Source organism: Camelus ferus, chromosome 10 (genome assembly GCF_009834535.1).
Source record: "Camelus ferus isolate YT-003-E chromosome 10, BCGSAC_Cfer_1.0, whole genome shotgun sequence".
Lineage (NCBI taxonomy): Eukaryota > Metazoa > Chordata > Mammalia > Artiodactyla > Camelidae > Camelus > Camelus ferus.
In genome coordinates this window covers 60,284,235-60,306,992 of record NC_045705.1, presented here as the reverse complement: position 1 = coordinate 60,306,992, position 22,758 = coordinate 60,284,235, and the positions used below count along the sequence as shown (strand labels likewise).

At 33.7% G+C, this 22,758-nt stretch overlaps 1 protein-coding gene across 1 annotated transcript in view; it reads right to left on the bottom strand.

Annotated features, from left to right (window-relative positions):
• The window catches only part of UVRAG (UV radiation resistance associated), a 254,326-nt gene that overhangs the window by 139,120 nt on the left and 92,448 nt on the right, over positions 1–22,758 (bottom strand). Inside the window, exon 7 of the mRNA XM_032489420.1 lies at positions 3,798–3,903. Within this exon, the coding sequence (XP_032345311.1) occupies positions 3,798–3,903 (106 nt within the window). The remainder of the gene's footprint in view (positions 1–3,797; positions 3,904–22,758) is intronic.

Genomic DNA, 22,758 nt, shown 5'->3' with positions numbered 1-22,758 from the left:
CTCTTCTTGAGTAAAGACAGGACTTACTACCTTGGTTTCAAAAAACTGAGTATGGAAAGGGAACTTTAGAGAGGATAAACCTGGGAGACATTACCTTAACCAAGTGATCAAGGTTATTAACAGTGATTTGTCACAGTGACTTAAAAATAGGAAAGAAAGAAAAACTGTCAAAGATTAGAGAAACCTAGGAAGTCATGATGACTAAATCCAATGTGGTATCCTGGACTAGATATTGGAATTAAAAAAAGACATTAGGACCTAGTCTAATCACAACAAAACATCAGACAAATCCCAATCAAAGGATATTCTATAAAATACCTATTAATAATGGGAGAAACTGGGTGTGGGGTTTACAGGGTAACTCTCTGTACTATCTTTGTAATATTTCTATAAATCTAAAAATACTGTAAAATAAAAGACTTTAGTGGAAACATTGGTGAAACCCGAATAAAGTCCATAGTTAATAGTGATATAGCAATGTTAATTTTTTGGTTTGATGATATACCAAGTCGTATGTACAATGTCAAAAAACACGGTCATACAAGAGGTTAACATTAGGGGAAACTGGATGAAAGGTGTATGAAAGCTCTCGGAACTATTTTTGCAAGTTTTCTAGAAATCTAAATAAAGAGTTTTTCTTTTATATATATGTATATATATATTTTGTATTTTTGTAAATTTTTTTTGATTTATTGTTTTTTTAAGAGTTTTTCTTTTTTTAATGGGCAAAAATATTTAAAATGACACCTCTTAAACATGAATAACCAATAAAGATAAGAAAAATGTTCATAATAGAAATACAATTATAAGTCAAAATAAGAAAGCACTACACACCCAATAATATAGCTAAAATTTAAAAGACTGATCTCTCAAACAAAACGGACAAATCACTGAACAATATAAGTTACCAAAGCTCACTCAAGAAGTTACTGAAGCAGGTAACTTCAATAACACTTCAACTACTAAAGAACTGAATTCCTAGCTCAAAGCCCACAAAGAAAACAACAGGCCCAGATGGCTTCTCTGGCAAATTCTACCAAACATTAAAGAAATAATTCCAATTCTACACTTCTTCTTCCAGAAAACAGAATACAACTTTCCAGTTCATTAGCTGTGACTAACATTACCCAACAACAAAATCAGAAAAAGAGATGACAAGACAACAAAACTAGGGACCAATATTCCACATGAATGTACATGCAAAAATCCTTCACAAAATTCTAGCAAATTGAACATAGAAATAAACATAAAAAGAATATTCATCATGAACAAGAGGGGCCTTCCCTAGGAATGCTAAGTCGGATTAACATTCAAAAATCAATCACTGTATTTCACCATCATAATACAAGAGAAAAAAACATAAAATTATCTCAACAGATACAGGAAAGGCAACTTGACAAAATCCAAAACATATAAACAAAAATTCAAAATGACAAAAGCAGAAATTTCCTAAAAAACATAATTAAATACCAAAAAAATTATGTTGGACATTGCTGTAATGTGAGAGGATGCCACGTTTTTGAAAGTCATCAAGTATGTACCCAATTTCTTCTAACAGTTAATTACATTTGCTCTTAGAAGGTAATCTGATTTCTTTCCCCATCAAGTATTCCTTCTGACTGCATTTATACTTAGGCTAAAATTAAAATTAATTTTTATACATTGAAAATGCTTGGGTTGGAGTATGATGACCTTGGGTCAATTTGGAAAGGGAATGAAGAAAAAAGATAATAGCAAAGGCTTTTGATTTGCTACAGGTAAAACCTAAATCAGATAAAATTAACAAGTACATGGCATACATGGCATTATTCCCTGAAAGGAGACCAAGAAACCAAAATTTCTGCCTCCATTTGTCAAATGATTATGGGACAGCTGCTTACTTTATGCAGTCTCATTCTCCTGTTCTTTAAAAAGAGAAGATTATGCTAGATTCATTCTTAAATTCAACAAATATTTATTGAGCACCTACTATGTGTCAAACACTTTCCTAGACACTAGGGAATAACAGAAGTGAGGGGGAAAACATAAGACAAAAATCCCTCTCTTCACAGAGTTTAGACAGACAGACAAATAAAATACATATGTAAAGTATATAGCTTGTTAAAGGGTAATAAATACTATGGAGAAAACAAAGCAAGAAAGGGAACAGAATGTACCGAGGGGGGTAGTTTTAAGTGGGGTTACGAGGGACCTAGATTTCTAGGTTCACTTTCAGTTCAAAAATCCAGTGATTTTCTTATATGTTGAGCAGGCAGCATAAAAACACACAGTGAACCTCTGAACCTGACCTCTTTAAACTCATACATTCTATCACCTTGCTCTGCGTGTCACCACTTATATTTTAGAAAAATAGGATTAAACATACATTTTTCTATACTGAGACAAAGCATATGCTGTCATTTAATGAAATAAGTAATTTCCCAGTCTTGCCTTGAGAGAGGAAAATAAGAAAAATAAAACCTAGCAGTTTCTCCCCAGACAAAGGCTCCAAAAATGTGGCATTTTTGTACACTACAGAAAGGATTAAAATTAGCTATTTTTTCTCCTCCTCCAATATATCTGCGGTCTGGAATTTGTTCCTTTATTGGGCCTAAGTTACAATAAGAGGTGGTTTAACAGTTTCTCCGAAGTGGAATATTTTCCATAGGCAAGAAAAGTTATATGAATAGTAAGTATTACCACTACAGTTACTGCAGCTACCATATTTTGTATGCCTGCTACATGCCAGGTACAGCACTAGCCGTTTTATATATTAGGTTGCACTATATGATACTGCCATTTAAACGTCAAAATCAGCAATTTTATGTAGATTAAATACTTTATCATCCATTAATTTCAAATTCCATGAGAGAGAAGTCTGTGTATGTTAATTGCAGTGTTGCTTTTTCATAGTTCATCTATTGAATTATTATCTAGGGCAAATCTTAAAGGTAATGGAACTTTTGTTTGGGGATATAAAGACCTTTTGCCAGGTTGATAGTGCTGCGAATAACAACTGGAAAATACTATGACAATGAGTTCGTACAAACAATTACTTAAAATTTTTTTATTTAGGACTTAATTTGAGGAGTTGAAATGATCATTATCCATAGTTCAGATTTCATCAAAAGCTATCAATAGCTACATGGCTTTAAAAGCTCAGTTTATTAGTTATACCCACTACTTTGCTTAAAAAGACAGAATCTTCATTCCAAAATTAATATTTTTTTCTCCACTAGAAAGATTATAAAGCAACCCAAAATTATACTAATAACTTAAATCTGTTCATTTGGATTGGAATTTCTATTTCTTTGGAAATACCTCATTAAAAGAATCTTTTCCAAAAGAGAACACTGTCCATAAACCATCCTATTAAGTTCAATCCAAATAACTTTAAATTCATCTTTTAAAAGCAGATTAGTCCCTAAAGTTTATTATTTTTTCCTTCTGGCAGCTATTTTTCATTCACTATACAATTTTTGTCTAGAGTTCACATTTATGAGATATTAATAAAATAGCTTTTGATTATCTTCTAAGTTATTGTATGTAATCTGAAGTTTTAACTAGCATAAAAAGGCAGGCACTTTGTATGTTACATAATTAGCAGATGGGAAGATTTATTTCTAATATTTAAATGCTAAAAGAAGTCTCAGTGAAAAAAAAAAAAAAAGTCTCAGTGAAACATTAAGAGAAAAAGAAAAGAAAGAAAAAACTACCTAAAGTTTTTTGGGGGAAATGAGGGAAATTAATACAAGAAGAACATGATGATCACATTTAGAAATCAAGGAGTTTAAACAGGTTAATATATAAAAACCTACCAGCTCATTGCTTGTAGATGTGAGTCTTAGTTTTTCTTCAATTTCCTTTCCAATTTTCTGAACAGTTACCTGAGTCTGTTTAATTGCACACTGGGCTCTATGAAGCCTAGAAATAAAAGTTGTAGAAAAATTTAAGTGAATTAACTGTAAACTCTCAACACAGAGCCACAGACACAAATGGAACAAAATGAGGACAAAGTTTCCAGGATAAACAGAATTAATAATGAACTCAAACTGATCATTTCACAAGTCTATAGCATATTTACAACAGGGAAATGACAAGAGTTACAATATGTTCTAAAAACACCCTTTCTATATCCACCTGACTGCCTCTGATGTATTGAGAGCTAAGATGCAGGATTCACAGGAATCTGAGAGACTTTAGAAAATAATCTGACTAAATCCTATCATTTGAAAAATGTGGAAACTGAGGCCCAGAGAAATTAAGAGCATTACTAAACTCACCAGAAGAACATCACTGCTATAAAGGCTGACTATTACTTATGGGTATTCATAAAGAAAAAAGAAATTTAACAGTAATCCCAAATTAAGAGGATTGAATTAAAGCAGCAGCCTCTTTGAAACAAGGAACATTGGAAAAATTAAGAGTTATTTTCCTTTTTTGCTTTAATCATGGGTTTGTGTTTTTCTTGGTCTCTTTGTCTCTAAATATCACTTATATATTTTGTATACATGTACATACTAAAAATGGTCAAATTGTCTTAATTTGCAGATGGCATTATTTTCATTTTTCATGTAGAAAATCATTGAGAATCTATAAAACAACTATTAGAACTAATAATATCACAGGATACAAGGTCAACATTCAGTTATATCTCTACATACAGCTCAGTAATTTTACAATTCCAATCCCAACAGACTTTGTGTGTGTGTGTGTGTGTGTATGTGTTTTTCTTATTGTAAATTAAGAAGCTGATATATATTATAAATTATATAGAAAAACAATGAATTTAGAGATAAACCAATCTTGAAATCTGCCAGACTTCTTTTTTTAAAAAGCTACCTAATCAAAACAATATGGTCCTGGCATAAGGATAAAAAAAAAGATCAATAGAACAGAGTAAAGAGTACAGAAATAAACCTACACATACATGGCCAATTGATTTTGGACAAAGGAACCTAGGTAGATTAATGGAGAAAGGAAAGATTTTTAAGTAAATGGTGCTGGAACATTGGATAAATATAGTCAGGAAAAAATGAATCTCATTTCCTACCTCACAACACAAACAAAAAAATTAATTCAAGGAAACCATAGTAAACATAAAAGCTAGTACCATAAAGTTTGTAGAAGAAAACATAGGAGAATCTCTCGCTACTTTGAAGCAGGCAAAGCTTTCTCAGCGAAGACATGAAAAGCACTAACCATAAAATTAAAAATGGATAAATTGGGCTTTACCAAAATAAAAAATGTCTGTCCATCTAAAGATGCCATTAAGAAAATATAAAAGTAGACCATGGACTGGGAGAAAATACTTGCAAAACAGCAGCCTGACAAAGTACTCTCTGGAGTATATAAAGAACTCTTACAAATCAGTAACAGAGACAACCCAATTAAAAGTGAGCAAAAAAGAGTGAAATATTCCACAAAAGAAGATATAAGGAAAGCCAATAAGCAAAGGAAAAGGTGTTCAAAATCTTAGTTGCCATGGAAATGCATATTAAAATTGTAATGAGATACCATTTCACACCTTAGAATAACTAAAATTAAAATGACAACACCTAATGTTATCAAGGATGTGGAGCAACTGATACTTGCATGCATTGCTGGCAAAAGTGTAAAATAGTATCACCACTTTGGAAAAATGTTTCTTATAAACTTAAACATTCAGTTAACCCATGACCCCGTATTTCTACTCCGTAACATTTACTCAAGAAATATAAAAACAAAGGGATAGACTGGGATTTCAAAATTGTAGAACAGATAAATAAGATTATACTGTATAGCACAGGGAAATATATACAAGATCTTATGGTATCTCACAGAGAAAAAAATGTGACAATGAATATATATATGTTCATGTATAACTGAAAAATTGTGCTCTACTCTGGAATTTGACACAACATTGTAAAATGATCATAAATCAATAAAAAATGTTAAAAAAAAAAGAAATATAAAAACATGCCCACAAGAAGATTGATGGCAAACAACTCAAATATCCATCAAACAGGAGAATTAATAAACAAATCGTGGTACACTCACAATGAAATTCTTCTCAACAATAAAACAGAACACAACACTAATCTACACAACAAGATGAATGAATCTCAAAAACATTACGTTGAGTGAAAAAAGCCAGAAACAAAATAGTACATACCATATGATTCCATTTAAACAAAGTTCAAGAACAGGTAAAAGCTATCTATGGTGACAGAAATCAAGAGTCGCTAGTTGCCTACATGAGGCAGGACAGATCGTTAGAGAGCAAAGGGGAACAAAGGAACTACCTGAGGTGATGGAAATATTCTATATCTTGACTGGGGTGAGGGGTACATGAGTATACACAGAAATTAAACTTAAGATCTAAGCATTTCATTGTATGTAAGTTTTACTTCAGTTTTTAAAAACTAGTCAACAATCCTAACCTGAAAGTTATCCTATAAATGAGGGATGGCAATTGTATTAGGGATCAATACTTCTGCCAGCATTATTACTGTGATACTATGCACTAAAAATATTCATGCCATATTCTGCACTTTCAAAAACTGCTAGATAGTTACTAATGATTTCTTAGGTCATCTAAAAGGGAACAACTCTTGCTCATGAGATCAGTTCTTCAGCAATTTCCTCAGGGCTCCGAAGGAACCCAACAGAGGAGATTACACACCATCCTACTGCCTCATGCTCTGGGAGTGTTATGTGTACACACTCTCTTGATAGTAATACTCTCCTACAAAAGTGACTCTAAAGAAATTTAAAAGCAAGGAAAGGCCCTTTGTGATGTAATCCCAGCATAGACCTCCAGCCTCATTTCCTGGTATTCTTACCTTGCAGGCTCAACTGCAGCAACAGTGAACTAGTGACAACTCTCCAAACACATCATGCTATTTCTGCTTCTGTCCCTTTGAGTGAGCTCTCTCTGCCTACAAGTTTCCCTGCCACCGAACAGATAAGTACCCTCCTAAACTCACAAAGAGGCAGCTCAAGCATAACCTCTTCTTCAAAGGCATTCCCTGACTATTCCAGACAGGTAGAGGCACCTCTTTCTATGGAAATCCGTAACACAGGTGTATAACAATACTAACAAAGATTATAGAATCATATTTTACAGCAACAGTTTATTTCCCTGTCTATTTCTTTACTAGATCTTTCTGAGGGGGAAAAAACCCCTCATTCTTTCATATATTTCCAGTGCTTAGCACAAAATGTGGCACAAAGGCACTCAAAACATGTTGCTGACTGAATGCTAACTAATGCCAGCATATAACAGTGTAGTCCCAAGATTTTGACTATTTTTGTTGATATCAGTGAAAGACTGAAAGATTAATGTGATAGTTTTCTGTATCTATAACTTCAAAATATATTCAAAACAAAAGTCACATAAATTAAAGACCATTCATTCCGGTAAGAAACAAGCAAGTTTTACTAAAAATGTTATCAGAATTCTAATATGATAGGCATTACCAACCCAGAGCAGAAATCAACAAAATAGCCTGTTACTTTAAATGGAGAGAAAATGCTGCCTAAAACTCACTGGTACTATGCAAACAACCTTGTCAAATGGTAAAGACTTTAAAAATAAAAATGATTCATGACCATAATTAATGTATGACTTCAACTATTTGGCTCTCACTGCCCCAGACGCTTTCTGATCTTACCTTAGGGGCTTAAAACACACAGACAGAGTCACATTTCCTCCAATCTTCAGTGTTATCCAAATAGACTCTCAGAGCCCCTGCTACATCAAGCTAATAACGCCCCCCTTTCAAACTCAACAGGAGAATAAAAGTTAGAAGTATTTAGGCTTTTAAACATAACATGGGACATCCTCATTCCCCTGGGGGTGGAGAGGTGAAGGAGTGACAAGAAAAGAAACAACTGCTTTACCTCCAAATCAGCTAGCCAGTTTCAGAGGAATGTTTCCTGATTTTACAAACTATGAAATGGTACTATAAAGAAATATATATCATCCAGTCATCTGGGTGATTAGTCAGTACCAACACTAACACTCTCAAGCTGATATAAAACTCATCATCACTGGTGTGAGGAGGAGGGGGATCAAGTAGCTACTTGATAGGTATTCTGGTTATAGCAATAGATGCATCCCACTACTCAGTATGTTTTGAGATAACAGCAAAATTGAAACTGGGCTAAAAAAAATTTTACAGCTAGATATTGCTGTGAATGTAGAGGTACACTAACTAAAAGGTATTCTGTCAAATAAATACTGAGACCATATCAACCAGAGAGTAACAATAATCTCACTAAAGGAGAAGTTAGGGAAAATTTTTGTCTGCTTAATGTTGACCATATCACATGTGAAATGCTGTATTCAATTTTAAGATGAAGAATAACAAATTAGAGCACTTACAAAGGCAGTGAAGCAAAGCTCCCTATGGCTTGCAGGGATTACAAGGAAGAAGAAAATACAGGAAAAAAACAGGAGTCTTTATCATTAATGATTTTGTATTCCATATGAAAAAGCTTAGATTTTTATTTTGAAAGTATTAGGAAACCATTAAAAAGTTTTAAGCCAAGAAAGATTTAATGACATTTGCACTTCAGAAAGATCTTTCTTCCTGTAACAATGTGACTGAGACACAGAGAAACAAGACAAGAAGGCTAGTGTGAGGTTACTGTAACAGTCCTAGCAAAAGTTTAGGCATTGTCCTAAATTAAAATGGGAACAGGAAGGACAGTGTAGATGTGAAAAGTGAAAGAGACGGAGAGATAAAGAATGATACCTAAAAACAAATTACCAGCATCAAGAATGCAAAAGAAGACATCACTACAGATCCTATAGATGTTTAATGGAAATTAGGGGAAATTATGAACAATATGCCAATAAATTTAAAAACTTAGATGAAATAGTTAAGTTGTTTTAAAGCCACAAATTTCCAAAGCAAACAAAAGACAAACAGAAACTCTGAATAGCCATTATCAGTTAAAGAAGCTAAATTTATAATCAAAAAAACCTCACATAGAAAATTCTAGGTTCAGATGGCTTCACTGGTGAAATACTAGTCTTAACAAAAATCTTCCAAATAAGAGGGAATATTTTTCAATTTGTTTTATGAGGTCAGCATAACCTTGATACCAAAACATAACAAGAATATGACAAGAACAAAAATTACAGATAAATATCATACATGAATGTAAATACCAAAAAATCATTAATAAAATGTTAGCAAATCAAATCTAACAATGTATGAAAAAGTTAATACATCATGATCAAATGGATTTATCTGAGGAATACAAATTTAACATTTGAAACTAAACTGTGACAGAATGAAAGAGAAAAATCATACCGTTATCTCAAAAGATGCCCTAAAATAGTATTTGATAAAATTCATTACCTGTTAATGATTTAAAACAAAAACCCTCAACAAACTAGGGAAAAAGGAGAGTTTCCTCAATTTAATAAAGGGTTTACACAAAAAATCTGCAGCTAATACTATACTTAAGATCAGGAACAAGATATCCACTTTCACTACTCTATACTATATCCGGTTTTTCACTACACTGTACTCAAGATCCAAACTATGGTAATAAGGGAATAAAAAGAAAAAGTCATAAATATAGGAAAAGAAGAAACAAAAATGTCTGTCTATTCACAGATGCTATATGATTGTGTACACAGAAAAAAATTTAAATCTATAATCAAACTAATAGTAAATTTAGCAAGATTGCATCAGTTGGGGTGGGGGCAGGGTATAGTTCAGTGATAGTGTGTGTGCTTAGCATGCACGAGGTCCAATTGGTATTTTTACATAACATCAACAAATAACTTAAAGATATGAAAGACCTGTACTCTGAAAATTATAATTGTAATTATAACTGCTGAAATTTCAAAACAACTAAACAAAGCAGAGTCATGTATCACTTCATGGCTTGTAAGACTCAGTATTGTTAAGAAGTTAAGTCTCTCATAAGTTTATCTAAAGGCAATATAATCCCAATCAAAATCCTAGCAGTCTTTTTTTAAAATTGACAAGCTGACTCTAAAATTGATATGGAAATATAAAAGTCCTAGAATCTCCAAGAAAATGTTGAAGAGCAAAGTTGGAGAGCTTACACTACTAGATTTTGTGATTAATCATAAAGCTTCAATTTGTAAAGCAGTAATAGTTACATAAGGCTAAACAAATAGATTGATGAAACGGAAGTCAGATTACAGAAATAGACCTATTCATATATACTCAATTTACCTTTTGATTAGGGAAAGAAAAGCTTTGTCAACAAATGACACTAAAAACAACTGGCTACCAACATGGGAAAAAATGAACCTCAATCTCTACTTACACATCATACACAAAAATGAACTTGAAATGATCAACGTCTAAACATAAAAGTTAAGACTAAAAAGCTTCTAGAATACTATGTAGGAAAGTACATTCATGACCTTGGATTAGGCAAAGATTTTCTAAACTGGATATAAAGGCACTATCCATAAAATAAACACCTTATATAGTGTACTTTATCAATTTAAACATCAAGACATTATTGAGAAAATGAAAAATCAAGTCACAGAGAAAAAAAATTTGTGTTACATGTACATATATCTGACAAACGACTTGTATCCCTAATATACAAAGAATTCCTACAAATTAACAATAAAAAACCAAACAATCCAATAAATGAAAATAGTCAAAATATTTGAACAAACACTTCACAAAAGAAGATATAAAAATGGCCAATATAGTAGACAAAATGCTCAATTTCATTAGTCATCAAAAAATTAAAAATTAAAATCAAAATGATAAACCAGTATAAACCTACTACAATGGCTAGAATTTACAAAACTGACAACACCAAATGATATCAAGGAATAGAGCAACTAGTGCTTTCAAACATTACTGGTGGGATTATAAAATTGTATAACTACTTTGGAAAATGTTTGGTAATTTCTAACAAATTAAATATACACCAATCATATGAGCAGTAGCTCCACTCTTAGGTGTAAGAGAAATGAAAGCACGTGACCATAAAGGACTTTTTCTCTTCCAGTTTTATTGAGATGTAATTGACATATAGCATTGTTTAGTGAACATCCATTATCTCATATAGATACAAAATAAGAAAAGAAAAAATATTTTTTCCTTGTGATGAGAACTGTTAGGATTTTGCTCTCTTAACAACTTTCATATATAACATACAGCAGTGTTAACTGCATTAATCATGTTGTACATTATATCCCTAGTATTTATTTATCTCATAACTGAAAGTTGGTACCTTTCGACCACCTTTATCCAATTCCCCCTCCCCCAACCCCTACAAAAGACTTTTGGAAAGATGTTCCTAGTGGCTTTATTTATAACAGCCAAAAAGTGAAAACAACTCAAGTGTCCATCAATAAGACAATGCATTAGCAAATTATGGTGTATTCATAGAAAAATCACTCAGAAACAAAAAGGAACAAAGTACTGACCTATATATACAACATGGATAAATTTCAAAGGTATGCTGAACAAAAGAAGTCTGAAACCAAAAGAGTACATCGTATGGTTCCATTTATAAGGAGATTAAAAACAGGAAAAGCTAATAAATAGGAGGCCGTAAGAAAAGTGTTTGATTCAGCCAGGGGTGGAAGTGAGAGTGTAAGAATGACTAGCAAAGGGGTATGAGGGAGCTTTTCAGATAGTGAAAAATATATCTTCATTGAATGATGACAATGTGGGTGTATATTTGTTAAAGCTCATCTGTCTAAACACTTAAGTTCTCTTAATTTTATTTCAAATAAATTATATTGCAAAAGAAAAAGAAAGGAAATGATAGCTGGCATATGGCTTGAGGAACCAGGAAAATGGTGATGTCACTTAATGAAATGGTGAAAAGGGGATGAGCAGTTTGACAAGAAAGTCCTACTTTCAGTTTGAGGCGCCTGTGCAACATCCAAGAGGAGGTGCTGAGTATGAACTGAATACAAGGATCTGGAGCTTAGGAGACAGATCTTGACTGGAGACAAAAATATGGCAATCATTAGCACACAGATGGTTATTAACGCTACAAAAGTAATGAGATCATTCTGGAAGACTGTGAGAATGAGAGAGAATGGGGCCTAGAACAGAATCCAAAGGAACATCAATATTTAAGAGATTAGAAAGAAAAGAAATTAAAAAACTAACAAATTCTGACCCAGAATACCCAGACAAGAAGGACAGCTGGGAGAGCTGGTGTTACAGCAGTCAGAGGAACAGAATGTCTCAAGGAAGTAATAATCACTGTCATAAAATCACGGAAGGCCTAGACATATCTACAGATTAAAGCCATTTCAAATCTGTTCACCTCTCTCTCTGTCTGCTGCCACCATCGTCTTCCACTAACCAGTAGACTCGTAACTGGTTTCTAAGCTTCAACTCTTGCTCTTCTCAATTCGTCTCTACTTACCTGCCCTGCTTCCAGAATGCCTGCCTTATAGAGCTACAGCCACAGTCTGATATCACCTACATCACTACGCATGTTACAACATGTCAACAATCTTTCTAGTGAAAGAAGGGAAACCGAATACAAAGACTAAAGACTTCGTCCCAACCAGCAACACAGTCCAGTACCCCAAGTTGCTCTTCTCATAGGCTAACAGAGATAGTAAACAAATTCTCTTTACACTGCAATTACAGAGGCTCTCATACGTGTCTACGATTAAACCTCCTTACAGACAGCTAGAAACATCACAAATAATTTAAAAGATTAGTGCCGTCTAATACAGCTAGACCTAACCACTTCACCTTTCTTCATCCCTAATAGACATGGAATGTTTTTGATACCATAGTCTCTAAATAATAGTGTTACTAGCTAGTGCTTGATTGTCTATACAGTCCCTTTCATTATGTAATACATCTAAAGGTAGTTAACACATATGTACTTCAGGTCATGTTTACAACACTGTCCATCAATGATAAAAGGATTTTTCTGGTGGCTGAAAAGGCTATGACATACTATTTTTTCTACACTACATACAATTTTCAATATATATTTTTAGAATTCTTGTCAAATAAATCTAGACACCAGAATAGTCATGAATCACCACAGCACTCCAAACTTCTGACCTAAAGAAACTACAAAATAATACATGGGTATCGTCTTAAGTCACTAAATTTATGGTAATTTTTTATCCATCAGTAGGAAACTAATATTCTTTTCCAATCCCAATCTTGACTACCCTGCTTTTAAGGCCAGCCCAAGTATCATCTCTTCATTATTTCATTTACAGAGCACATTATCACATTAGTCAAGGTACACCTGCACTTAACGTAATCCCTTATCTGGTAATACTCAACACATTTTACTTTATTCATTCATCCCATCTTCACACTGGGCACTTTCCATGTTGCTAATACTGAGTTTGGTGTTGAGAGAAAAGTCACTGGGGACAGTCTACCTCTCCAGAAACATACCATTTATTTACATATTCATGCAACAAACATGTGTTAAGTGTCTAACTGTGAGTCCATGCCCTGTGTTAGGTAATGGAAATACAGAGATCAAAGATACACATTTTATATTCATAATGCTCAACCTCTGTGGAGAAATGGGTATGTAAACAATTAATGGTGTGATACTATGTTAGAGACGCATATAGGATAATGGCTGAGCATAAAGGAGGGGCATCTATTTTAGGTGTAGTGTCGAGTGGAAGTAAAAGTCTTCTAGGAAGAAGTAAAAACTAAACTGATCTTAAAAGTCAGAATACAATTAGCTGGGTGAAAAACGAGAAAGATATTCCAAACAAAAGGAAAAGCAAATACAAAACACAGAAAAAAGCTGGCATAACATTTTCAAGAACTGCAAGTACCTTGGCAAGGCTGGCATACAGGGTCGTATGGGAGAGGATGGCACATGGGAGAGGATGGCAGGTGATGAGGGTGTAAAGGTAGGCTGAGGTCAGATTATGAATACCTGGTATATCGGCTAAGGAGTTTTATCCCCAAGGCAATGGAATAAAGTTTAAAACGAGAGACCTGACTGAATATACGTTTTAAATTTAAGATTGTTTGGGCTGCAGTGTAAAACGATCAGGGTACTTCCCAGCACAAAATGACTCAGAAATTCCTTTTTAAAAGATGAAGAAATAGATAATATTTGATAAAGCCACCCCCTTATCCGAGTGTGGTCCTCCTCAATACCCCTGGGAGCATGGCTCTATCTAAAGCTCATATCATGCTGTAATCATCTGTTTACCGCCTTTCTCCAGCACTGGATCCCATACTCCTTGAAAACCAAGACCTGTATCCTATATCCTATTAGTGTTTGTGCTCCTGAGCTTACCCACAGTACCCAGGACAGGCCTCCAATACATACAGCTTCCCTCCCATCCCTCAGGAGTAGGAAGGGACCCATCTCACTCTCCTAAACCCTCAAAGCACAGTAGACAATAAACAACAGATGCCTATTTTAAGATTTCTTCTGATTCTGTTTTCCTTAGATTCTATGAAATGTATTTGTTGACAGACAAATTTACTCATATTTTCTTATAAATGTCTCAAGTATAGAAAATTTCTGGAAAACTGCCTCGAGAAGATTTTTTAAAGTTTGCAAATCACATAATATTAGAGTACAAATTTTTGATTATCAAAATTCCTCTTACAGAGTGATTTTTATAAAGTAACAGCAATTTAGATACGTCTGCCTGAAACAAAGCAGAGAAGATCTATCACGTCTCATTCTAGATACTACATGTCTATCAACAGCGCCTGATTTTTGTTCTGGTAGTCACATTCTACTGATTATTAACAATGACTGGACTATTGACTAAAAGTTCTACACCTTTTTTTACTCAAGCTGTGTCCATATGTCAAGCCTTCCTCTTCCTATACAGTTGGTTTGAGAACTCAGGTATAAGGCTCTATCTATCCTTAACCCAATTAAATTTCATCTTGAAATTTAAGATGGGCTGAATATATATTCTACCTTTCCAGCCCCTGGAGATTATCTTATATACTGATGCTGTTATACAAAGTAAACACCATTTCTATAAGCTCCACATTATCACTGCATTAGCTTTCTAAGTTTCTAAGTTTTTAAGCTTTGTGTAAGTTTCTATACCTTTGTTCAAAGGCTTAGATTGTAATATCCTAAAGGGAAGAACTATGTCTCCCCTGTTCGCCAATATTTCGCCAGCATACAGCAGTTTCCAACACGTAGTACTCAATAAACATACGGCAAGTAAGTAACTGAACAAATGAACATGTTGAACAAGACTAGATAAAAAACAGAGCCCTATGCCATGCCATTAGAAATTTTCCTCTAGGTGGACAAATCATTGAACAGTTACAAATCTTCCTATCTTTCCTATCATCTAGCTTATGCTTCTTCATCTTGCTCCCAAAGCTTTCAATACACAGCTTGCCAAACACTTTATTAGAGTTATTACCTGGAACTACAAATCTACTTACCTTTCAAAACGGACACATCAGTCTGAGACAATTTGTTCCTGGGAAAGGCTCACTAAAAGGGAAAGAATTTAAACTTCAATTTGAAAGGAAGGTTAGGTAGGATTCTGACAACTGTATGCAAGAGAATAGCCATTTAGGGCATCGGGAATAACTTCAAAGTCATTAAAAGAGCAGAGTGCACTGCGTGTTCAAAATAGGAAGGAGGTGGTGTGCTAAATCAAAGGGTGCATGAGAGCAGTGTCCCTGAGTCTGGGAAGGTTGATCAGAACCAAACTGCAGTGGACTCTGAATGTCTGAGAAATTTTTTGCCTCTCCATAGTACCTACAGTGGTGTTGGACACAAAAGAATCACTCAAATGCTTGTGGATGGGTTTACTAAATATGATAGTTTCCCAAAAGACCAGGAGTCTACCCTTAAACCTGCTTCTACATTCCTCTGTCTAGACCATGCACATAATTGAGAAGAATACACAGGCTCATGGTAATGGCATCAAATAAGACAGAACACTATTGCTACTTAAGAAATTAAAATACTTTAATGGAAAATGGTAACATCTTGGGTGGGAAAGTCATATTGAGAAGATGGCAGGTGGTGTGAAAGCATGTGATGATAAATGTGTCAGGTCAAAACAAGATGTGCCCTCAAAAACTAACAAACAACACTGATGAAACAAAAGTTACAGAACAACAATCAACTTCTTGGATTTCCAATTTACATCTCAAATAATTCTCTTCAGACAAGAAGAACCACAGTTGGCATAAGAGCAGGCTAAATCATTCCCAGATTTTTTTCATAATACTATCCATGTGCTAACATGCAAGTTTAATTTAAAATATATTCACTGTACAATAAACATACTTGAGGAAGTACATACAAAAATACTTCAAAATTAGAAACAAGAAATTGGACAAACTATGATATGAGCAAGGTTTTAAAAATTAAAAGGAATACTATACCGAATTTATGCCAATAAACTAAAAAACTCAGGAAAAGTAAATGATTTTCTAGAAAACTATAAAATACCAAGTTGTCTCAACAAGAGATTGAAAACCTAAATAGATCAATAAACACATAGAAATTAGAAAGGTAATCAGAGGGTAATACCTTGGAAGGTAGAGGGACTGTAGGCCCTGATGGTTTTATTGGAGAGAGCTATCACCTAAATCTAAATTACATAAATTATCTTAAATCATGGGAAAATATAGAAAGCATCTCAATTCATTTTAGGCTAGTGTAACCTTTACCAGTTTTGATTTGAACTGGAACAGCACACACAAAAATAAAACTATATGCCCACCTCACTTATTTAAAAAAATTGCAAAATACTAAATATTAGCAAATCTGAGCTAGTACTATATTAATAAATACATCATAAGCAAGCAAAATTTATCCCAGGATTATACAGATGGTTTAACACCGTTAAGTCTATGTAATCACTACATTAATAGAACAAAGGAGAAACACTAAACTTGTTCCTGAGAAAAATCCTTAGTTATACTAGGCATAGAAACCTTATTTGATAACAAGAACCTATCAGAAAACTCTAATTTATACCATAATCAATAGTGAAATGTCAGAATATCAAGGATGCCTTCTGTGGCAAACTGAATTTTCCATATACAACCACAACAATATCTCCATTCTACATGGTCTCCTGCAATATGAACATATATGCATACATGCCTACACACATGTACACATACCCTGTAGAGCTCAGGAGGAGGCTACATGAACATATAGTCAAAAAACTACGAGACTGTAAAGTTTCACCCTCTTCAGATTTTTTTTTTTTGCTTATCAGTGACTAAAAGACTTATGAGACATTTGCAAGTGATACTGGTAATGAACTGGAGGTTCAGTGGAATGAAAAGGGAGGAAAAAAGAGAGTTGTGCTAGTTTCTTTTTTTGGAACAGACTTCAAGAGTTTTAAGTAGCAGTATGTTGGTAGGAACGTCTTCAGAGACACTGCAGTAATTTTGATTTGTGTCCAGTTAAAACTGCAACAAAACTGCCAATTTAGACGGAATTCCGTATTTGCTCATTTTCTTCAGATAGCAGGCCAAATGGAGACATTTGTTAAGCCAATTCTGAAACATTATACTGAAACCCAAAACAAGCGAAGTTAATCACACGTATTGGCAATAGAGGATTGCAAGAAAGCATTTCCGTTTCTGGGAGCAGTAAGTAATAAGATTATTTGTATAAACGTAGCATGCAAATATGGCAAAGAGAACAAGGCAGCATGGAGCAGAGGATGGAGAAGTGAACTGCAAGTTAGGAATCTTGGACTTAAGTCCCTACTTTCTGACTGGCGTAGCTTTGAGACTTTGGACAAGTAAGTGTCTTAAGCTAACTGGGGTTCCATTTTCATATTTAAAATGAGAACGCTGAATTAAAAGACCTCTAAAATAACTAAAATAACTCTGAAAACTAACATCATCATGGTCCTTTGACCATAAAGGTGACCTTGATTGACGAGTTAATTTCCAAGTTACAGTTGACCCTTGAACAACACAGGGGTTAGGGATGCCAACCCCTGTGCAGTCAAAAATCTGTATATAAGTTTTGACTCTCCCAAAATTTAACTGCTAATAGCCCAATGTTGACTGGAGCCTTACTGATAACATAAATAGTCAATTAACACATATTTTGTTTATATATTATATACTGTATTCTTATAATAAAGCTAGAGAAAAGAAAATGGTCTTAAGAAAATCACATGGAAAAGGCCTTTCCAATACTGTATTATACTTATCAATACTGTAAGTTTAGTCTGTTTTTAAGATAAATCACCTGCCAGATCCTACATCAATATTGTCTTATATGCTACAAAACACTGCAGATGTTATACATATTACTAAAACTAGACATCAAAATGAAAAGATAACTTGAAAAAGAAATTCATATTTATTTGCAGGTATAATGACTGACATATTGATAAGGAAGAAGCAGCAGTATGAAGCTTTATGGGAGCCTAGGGCAACTGATAGGATTGCTTCACTGTAGCCTAGTCTATACACCAGTGAATGAACTGTTACAAATTTTTTCTGGCAAATAGTAAAACTGTGAAAATTATGTCTTTAAAAAAAAACTATATGACTTTATTATATATATTTACATGTTTATAGATAATTACTATTTTAATTCTAGGTTCTGACTGACAGCTTCAGTGAAAAGGACATTCAACTAGAAGCTAAAAGACCTGGTTCAAACTCAATTCCACCAGTTTAAGAGCTCTGATTTACGGAACCATCTCTAACTAAGCTCTGAGTTCTCAACGGAAAGGGATCAGATCATATTAATCTTTTTAATTTCCATTCTACGGTGCCTGGCCCATAAATTTGGCTCAGTTCAAATCTGAATGGGACAAAATGGAGACAAAGAAAATGATACAGAAGTAGTAACAAAGTAAGGTCCACACCTTCCACAAAAGTGGAGTGAGTCATTTTTTACCCTGAAGTTACTAAGAGGGTCTTCAGAACACCAAAATCCTTAGGATCAGCATAACTTATTCTACTTCTGGCCAAGACAGAGTAACAGTTACTTGATTTACTCTCCCATGTTAAACTACTAGGAAAAAAAACTAAGAAAACATGTGAAACAGTGGTTCTGTCGACTGGCCATCAGACAACAAAGGTCAGTGCGAGGAAACAGATAAGGTGAGCACTCTGATTGCCCCAACTTACTGCCTGGAGGAAATTACCAGACTAAGGGAGGGAGATCCCAACAGAGCAAGGAGGTCCACCTGAGTTAAGGAGAAAGTTGGAAGTCCAGGGAAATCACAAGTGCTAGAGTTCACAACACAGTGCTAGAGGAGAGTGCACAAACAGAAAACTCTGAAATTTGCAGAGAATCACACTCAAGGATTCAGCTGTGTACTGATCAGCGAATCATCTGAGGAACTACTCAAGGCCAAGGGAAGAAAAAGCCATCTAAAAGGATTAGAAGAAAAGTAAGCAGAAATTGCACAAGGCCAGCAATTGTGCCTATTCCTTATAGACAGAGTATAACCAATAATCCACAGGCCATACAATACAGTACTGAGAAGAGTTTTGTTTCACAGGTGGATAAAATTAACCCTAGACTAAATGCTGCTCTAGTCCAGCTTTACAAAGCTTAAAAGCAAGACCTGAAAGGATGAAAATTTTTCCAAGTAACTTATATTAGAATAAACCTCAAGAATATTTACAGGACTACAAAAATACCCTGCAAACAATAAGGCAAATTTTACAATGGCTGGCATCCAACCAAAAATTACCATACATGCAAAGAAGCAGGAAAACAGAATGCAAATGAGTAGCAAAACCAATCAATCAAAACTGACCCAGAATTAACAGAGATGATACAATTAGTACAAGGCCAGTTATTGCAACTGTAATTCATATGTTCAAAAGCTAGAGAGGAAAGACTGAATGCTAAATAGAGACATGGAAAAAATTTTAAAGGCCCAAACTGAGCTTGAGATAAAAACTACAAAGTTTGAAACGAAAAAAAAAAAAAAAAAAAAAAGGGCAGATGAACAGATTAGACATCACAGAAGACAAGACTAGTACCTGAAGATATGCTAAATGTCTATGGACATTTGGACAGAGAATATTCAAAATGAGAAAGAAATAAGACCAAAACAAAGCATCAGTGAGTGGTAGGACAACTTAATAAGACCAAATATACATGTAATTATAGCCCAAGAAGTAGAAAATAGTAGAGAAACAGACAGAAAAAAATTTTTGAGAAATTAATGATTGAAAAATTTCCAAACTGATGAATACTATGAACCCACAGAGCCAAGAATCCCCAGCAAGTCCCAAGGATAAGAAGCACAAAGAAAATTATACCAAGGCACATCATAATCAAATGGCTCTCAACAGTAATAAAGAAATCCTAAAAGCAGCCTGAGAAAATGACATAACGGGGAACAAATACAAGAATGACAGACCTCACATCAGAAACAGTACAAGTTAAAAAAAAACAAAACAAAACAGAAAAACAGTACAAGTTAGCAGACAGCAGAGTAACATCTTTAAAGAAATAGACAAAAAAACTTAGCCTAGATTTCCATACTCAGTGAAACTATCTTCCAAAAATAAAGATCATAAAAGACAATTACAGACATGCAAAAGGTGAAATGGTTCAATTAGCAGCAGAAATGAACCATAAGAAATGCAAAAGGAAATACTTCAAGCATAAGAAAAATGATACCAGATGGAACTGTGGATCTGCATTTGGGAACAAAAAGCATCAGAAATGGTAACTATGTGGGAAAACATAAAAACGGTTATTATTTAAATCTTTTTAAAACTTAATCAACTGTTTAAAACACAAATAACAACAATGTATTATGGGGTTCACAACATATGTAGAAGTAAAATATATGACAACAGTAACAAAAAGGCTGGTAAGAGAAAAATGCAGGTTACTGAAGTGAAGCCCTTAAACTGTATGTCGCAGGGCATACTATCACTTGAAGATGTACATTCTAAGCCCCAAAACAACCACTAGAATAACAAAAACAAAGTAGCTAAAAAGCCAACCAAGGAAATAAAATCCAAAAAGGAAAGAGAACAAGAACAGATGGGACAAATTGAATACAAATAGCAAGACAGATTTAAACTCAACAATAACAGTGATTATTGTAAATTAAAAATAGTCCAAACATCCCAATTAAAAGGTAAAAACTGTTATACTGGATAAAAAAGTAAAACTCAACTTCATGCTATCTCCAAGGAATTCCCCTTAAATATAAAAATGTAAAATGGGTTAAAAATATAAAAGGCATATAAGGAGAAGATGCACTATGCTAACACTTATCAAAAGAAAGCTGAAGTGACTATATTAACATTATACAAAGTTGAATTCAGAGCAAAGAATACTACCAGGAACGTGGAGGCAATATCATAGATAAAGAAGTCAAGAGGACATAACAATTCTAAATGTTTATGCACCCAATAATAGCTTGGAAACAGTTCTGCATGAGCAAAATGTCATAAAACTGTTCAGACAAAACAGACAGATCCACAACTATAAGAGGACATTTTAATACCTCTCTGAATAAGTAATAGAAAGAGAGACAGAAAATAAATCAGGATACAGAACATCTAAACATATAGAACAATGAACAACAGCAGAATACATATTCTTTTCAAGTGCACATGAAATGTTTAACATTAAAGAATATATTCTGAACTATAACATATGAACATATGGTTCAGAACATATTCTGAATATTCAATAAATTTAAAAGGCGGCAAGCCATGCAATGTTAACTTCTCTCATCACAATGAAATTCAATTAGAAGTCACTTTTTAAAAATCTGGAAAATATACAAATATGCAAAAACCAAATAACAAACTTCTAAATAGCCTACAAGTCAAAGAAAACAAAAGCAAAAAGAAAATTAGGAAGTATTTTTAAATGAATGAAAATGAAAACACAATACATCAAAATGTACGAAATACAGCTAACATCCTCCTTAGAAATTTACAGTACTAAAACTACATATGAGTAAACAAGAAAAGCTTCAAATTAATGACCTCAGCTTTCACCATTAAAAAAAAAAAACTAGAAGAACTGCAAATTAAACTCAAAGATAGCAGGAGAAGGTTAATAATAAATATCAGAGATGGTATTAAACAGAATACAAAAATAGAGAAAAATGAATACCAAAAGTTGTTTCTTTGAGAAGAGCAATAATATTGGTAAACCTACAGCTAGACTAACCAGCAGTAGGAATAGGAGAAGTAATAGCACTACAGATTCTACAGATACTATATTTTACCACTTGGACAAAATGGCTAAATTCCTTGAAAGACAAACTACCAAGACTCACTCAAGAATAGCAGATAACCTGAATAGCCCTATATCTAAATAATTTAATTTTAGTTAAAATCTTCCTATAAAGAAAATTTCAGGTCCAGATGGCTTTACTGTGAATTCTACAAATATTCAAAGAAAGAAAGAATACCAACTCAATACAACCTCTTCCAGAAAACTGAAAAGGGAATATGTCTCAACTCATTCTATAATCCCTTATAGAGGGATTAACTGTTGATGGACATTCAGATTGTTTCCAGTTTTTAGCTAATGCAAATAAAGATCTTATGAACATTTGAATATAAATCTTTATTTGGACATATGCTTTTATTTCTCTTGGATAAATAACTAGGAGTAGAATGGCTGGGTCATACAGCAGGCACATGATCATGGAGTATTCATGTGATGGAATACAATTTAATAATAAGAAGAAATGAACTATGTTGATACACACAACAACATGGATGAATCTCAAAATAATTATCTTGAGCTACAGAAAGCAGAAATAAACCCCCACATACTTCATGACTCTATTTAAAATTCTAGAAAATTCAAATTAATCTATGGCAACAAGCAGCG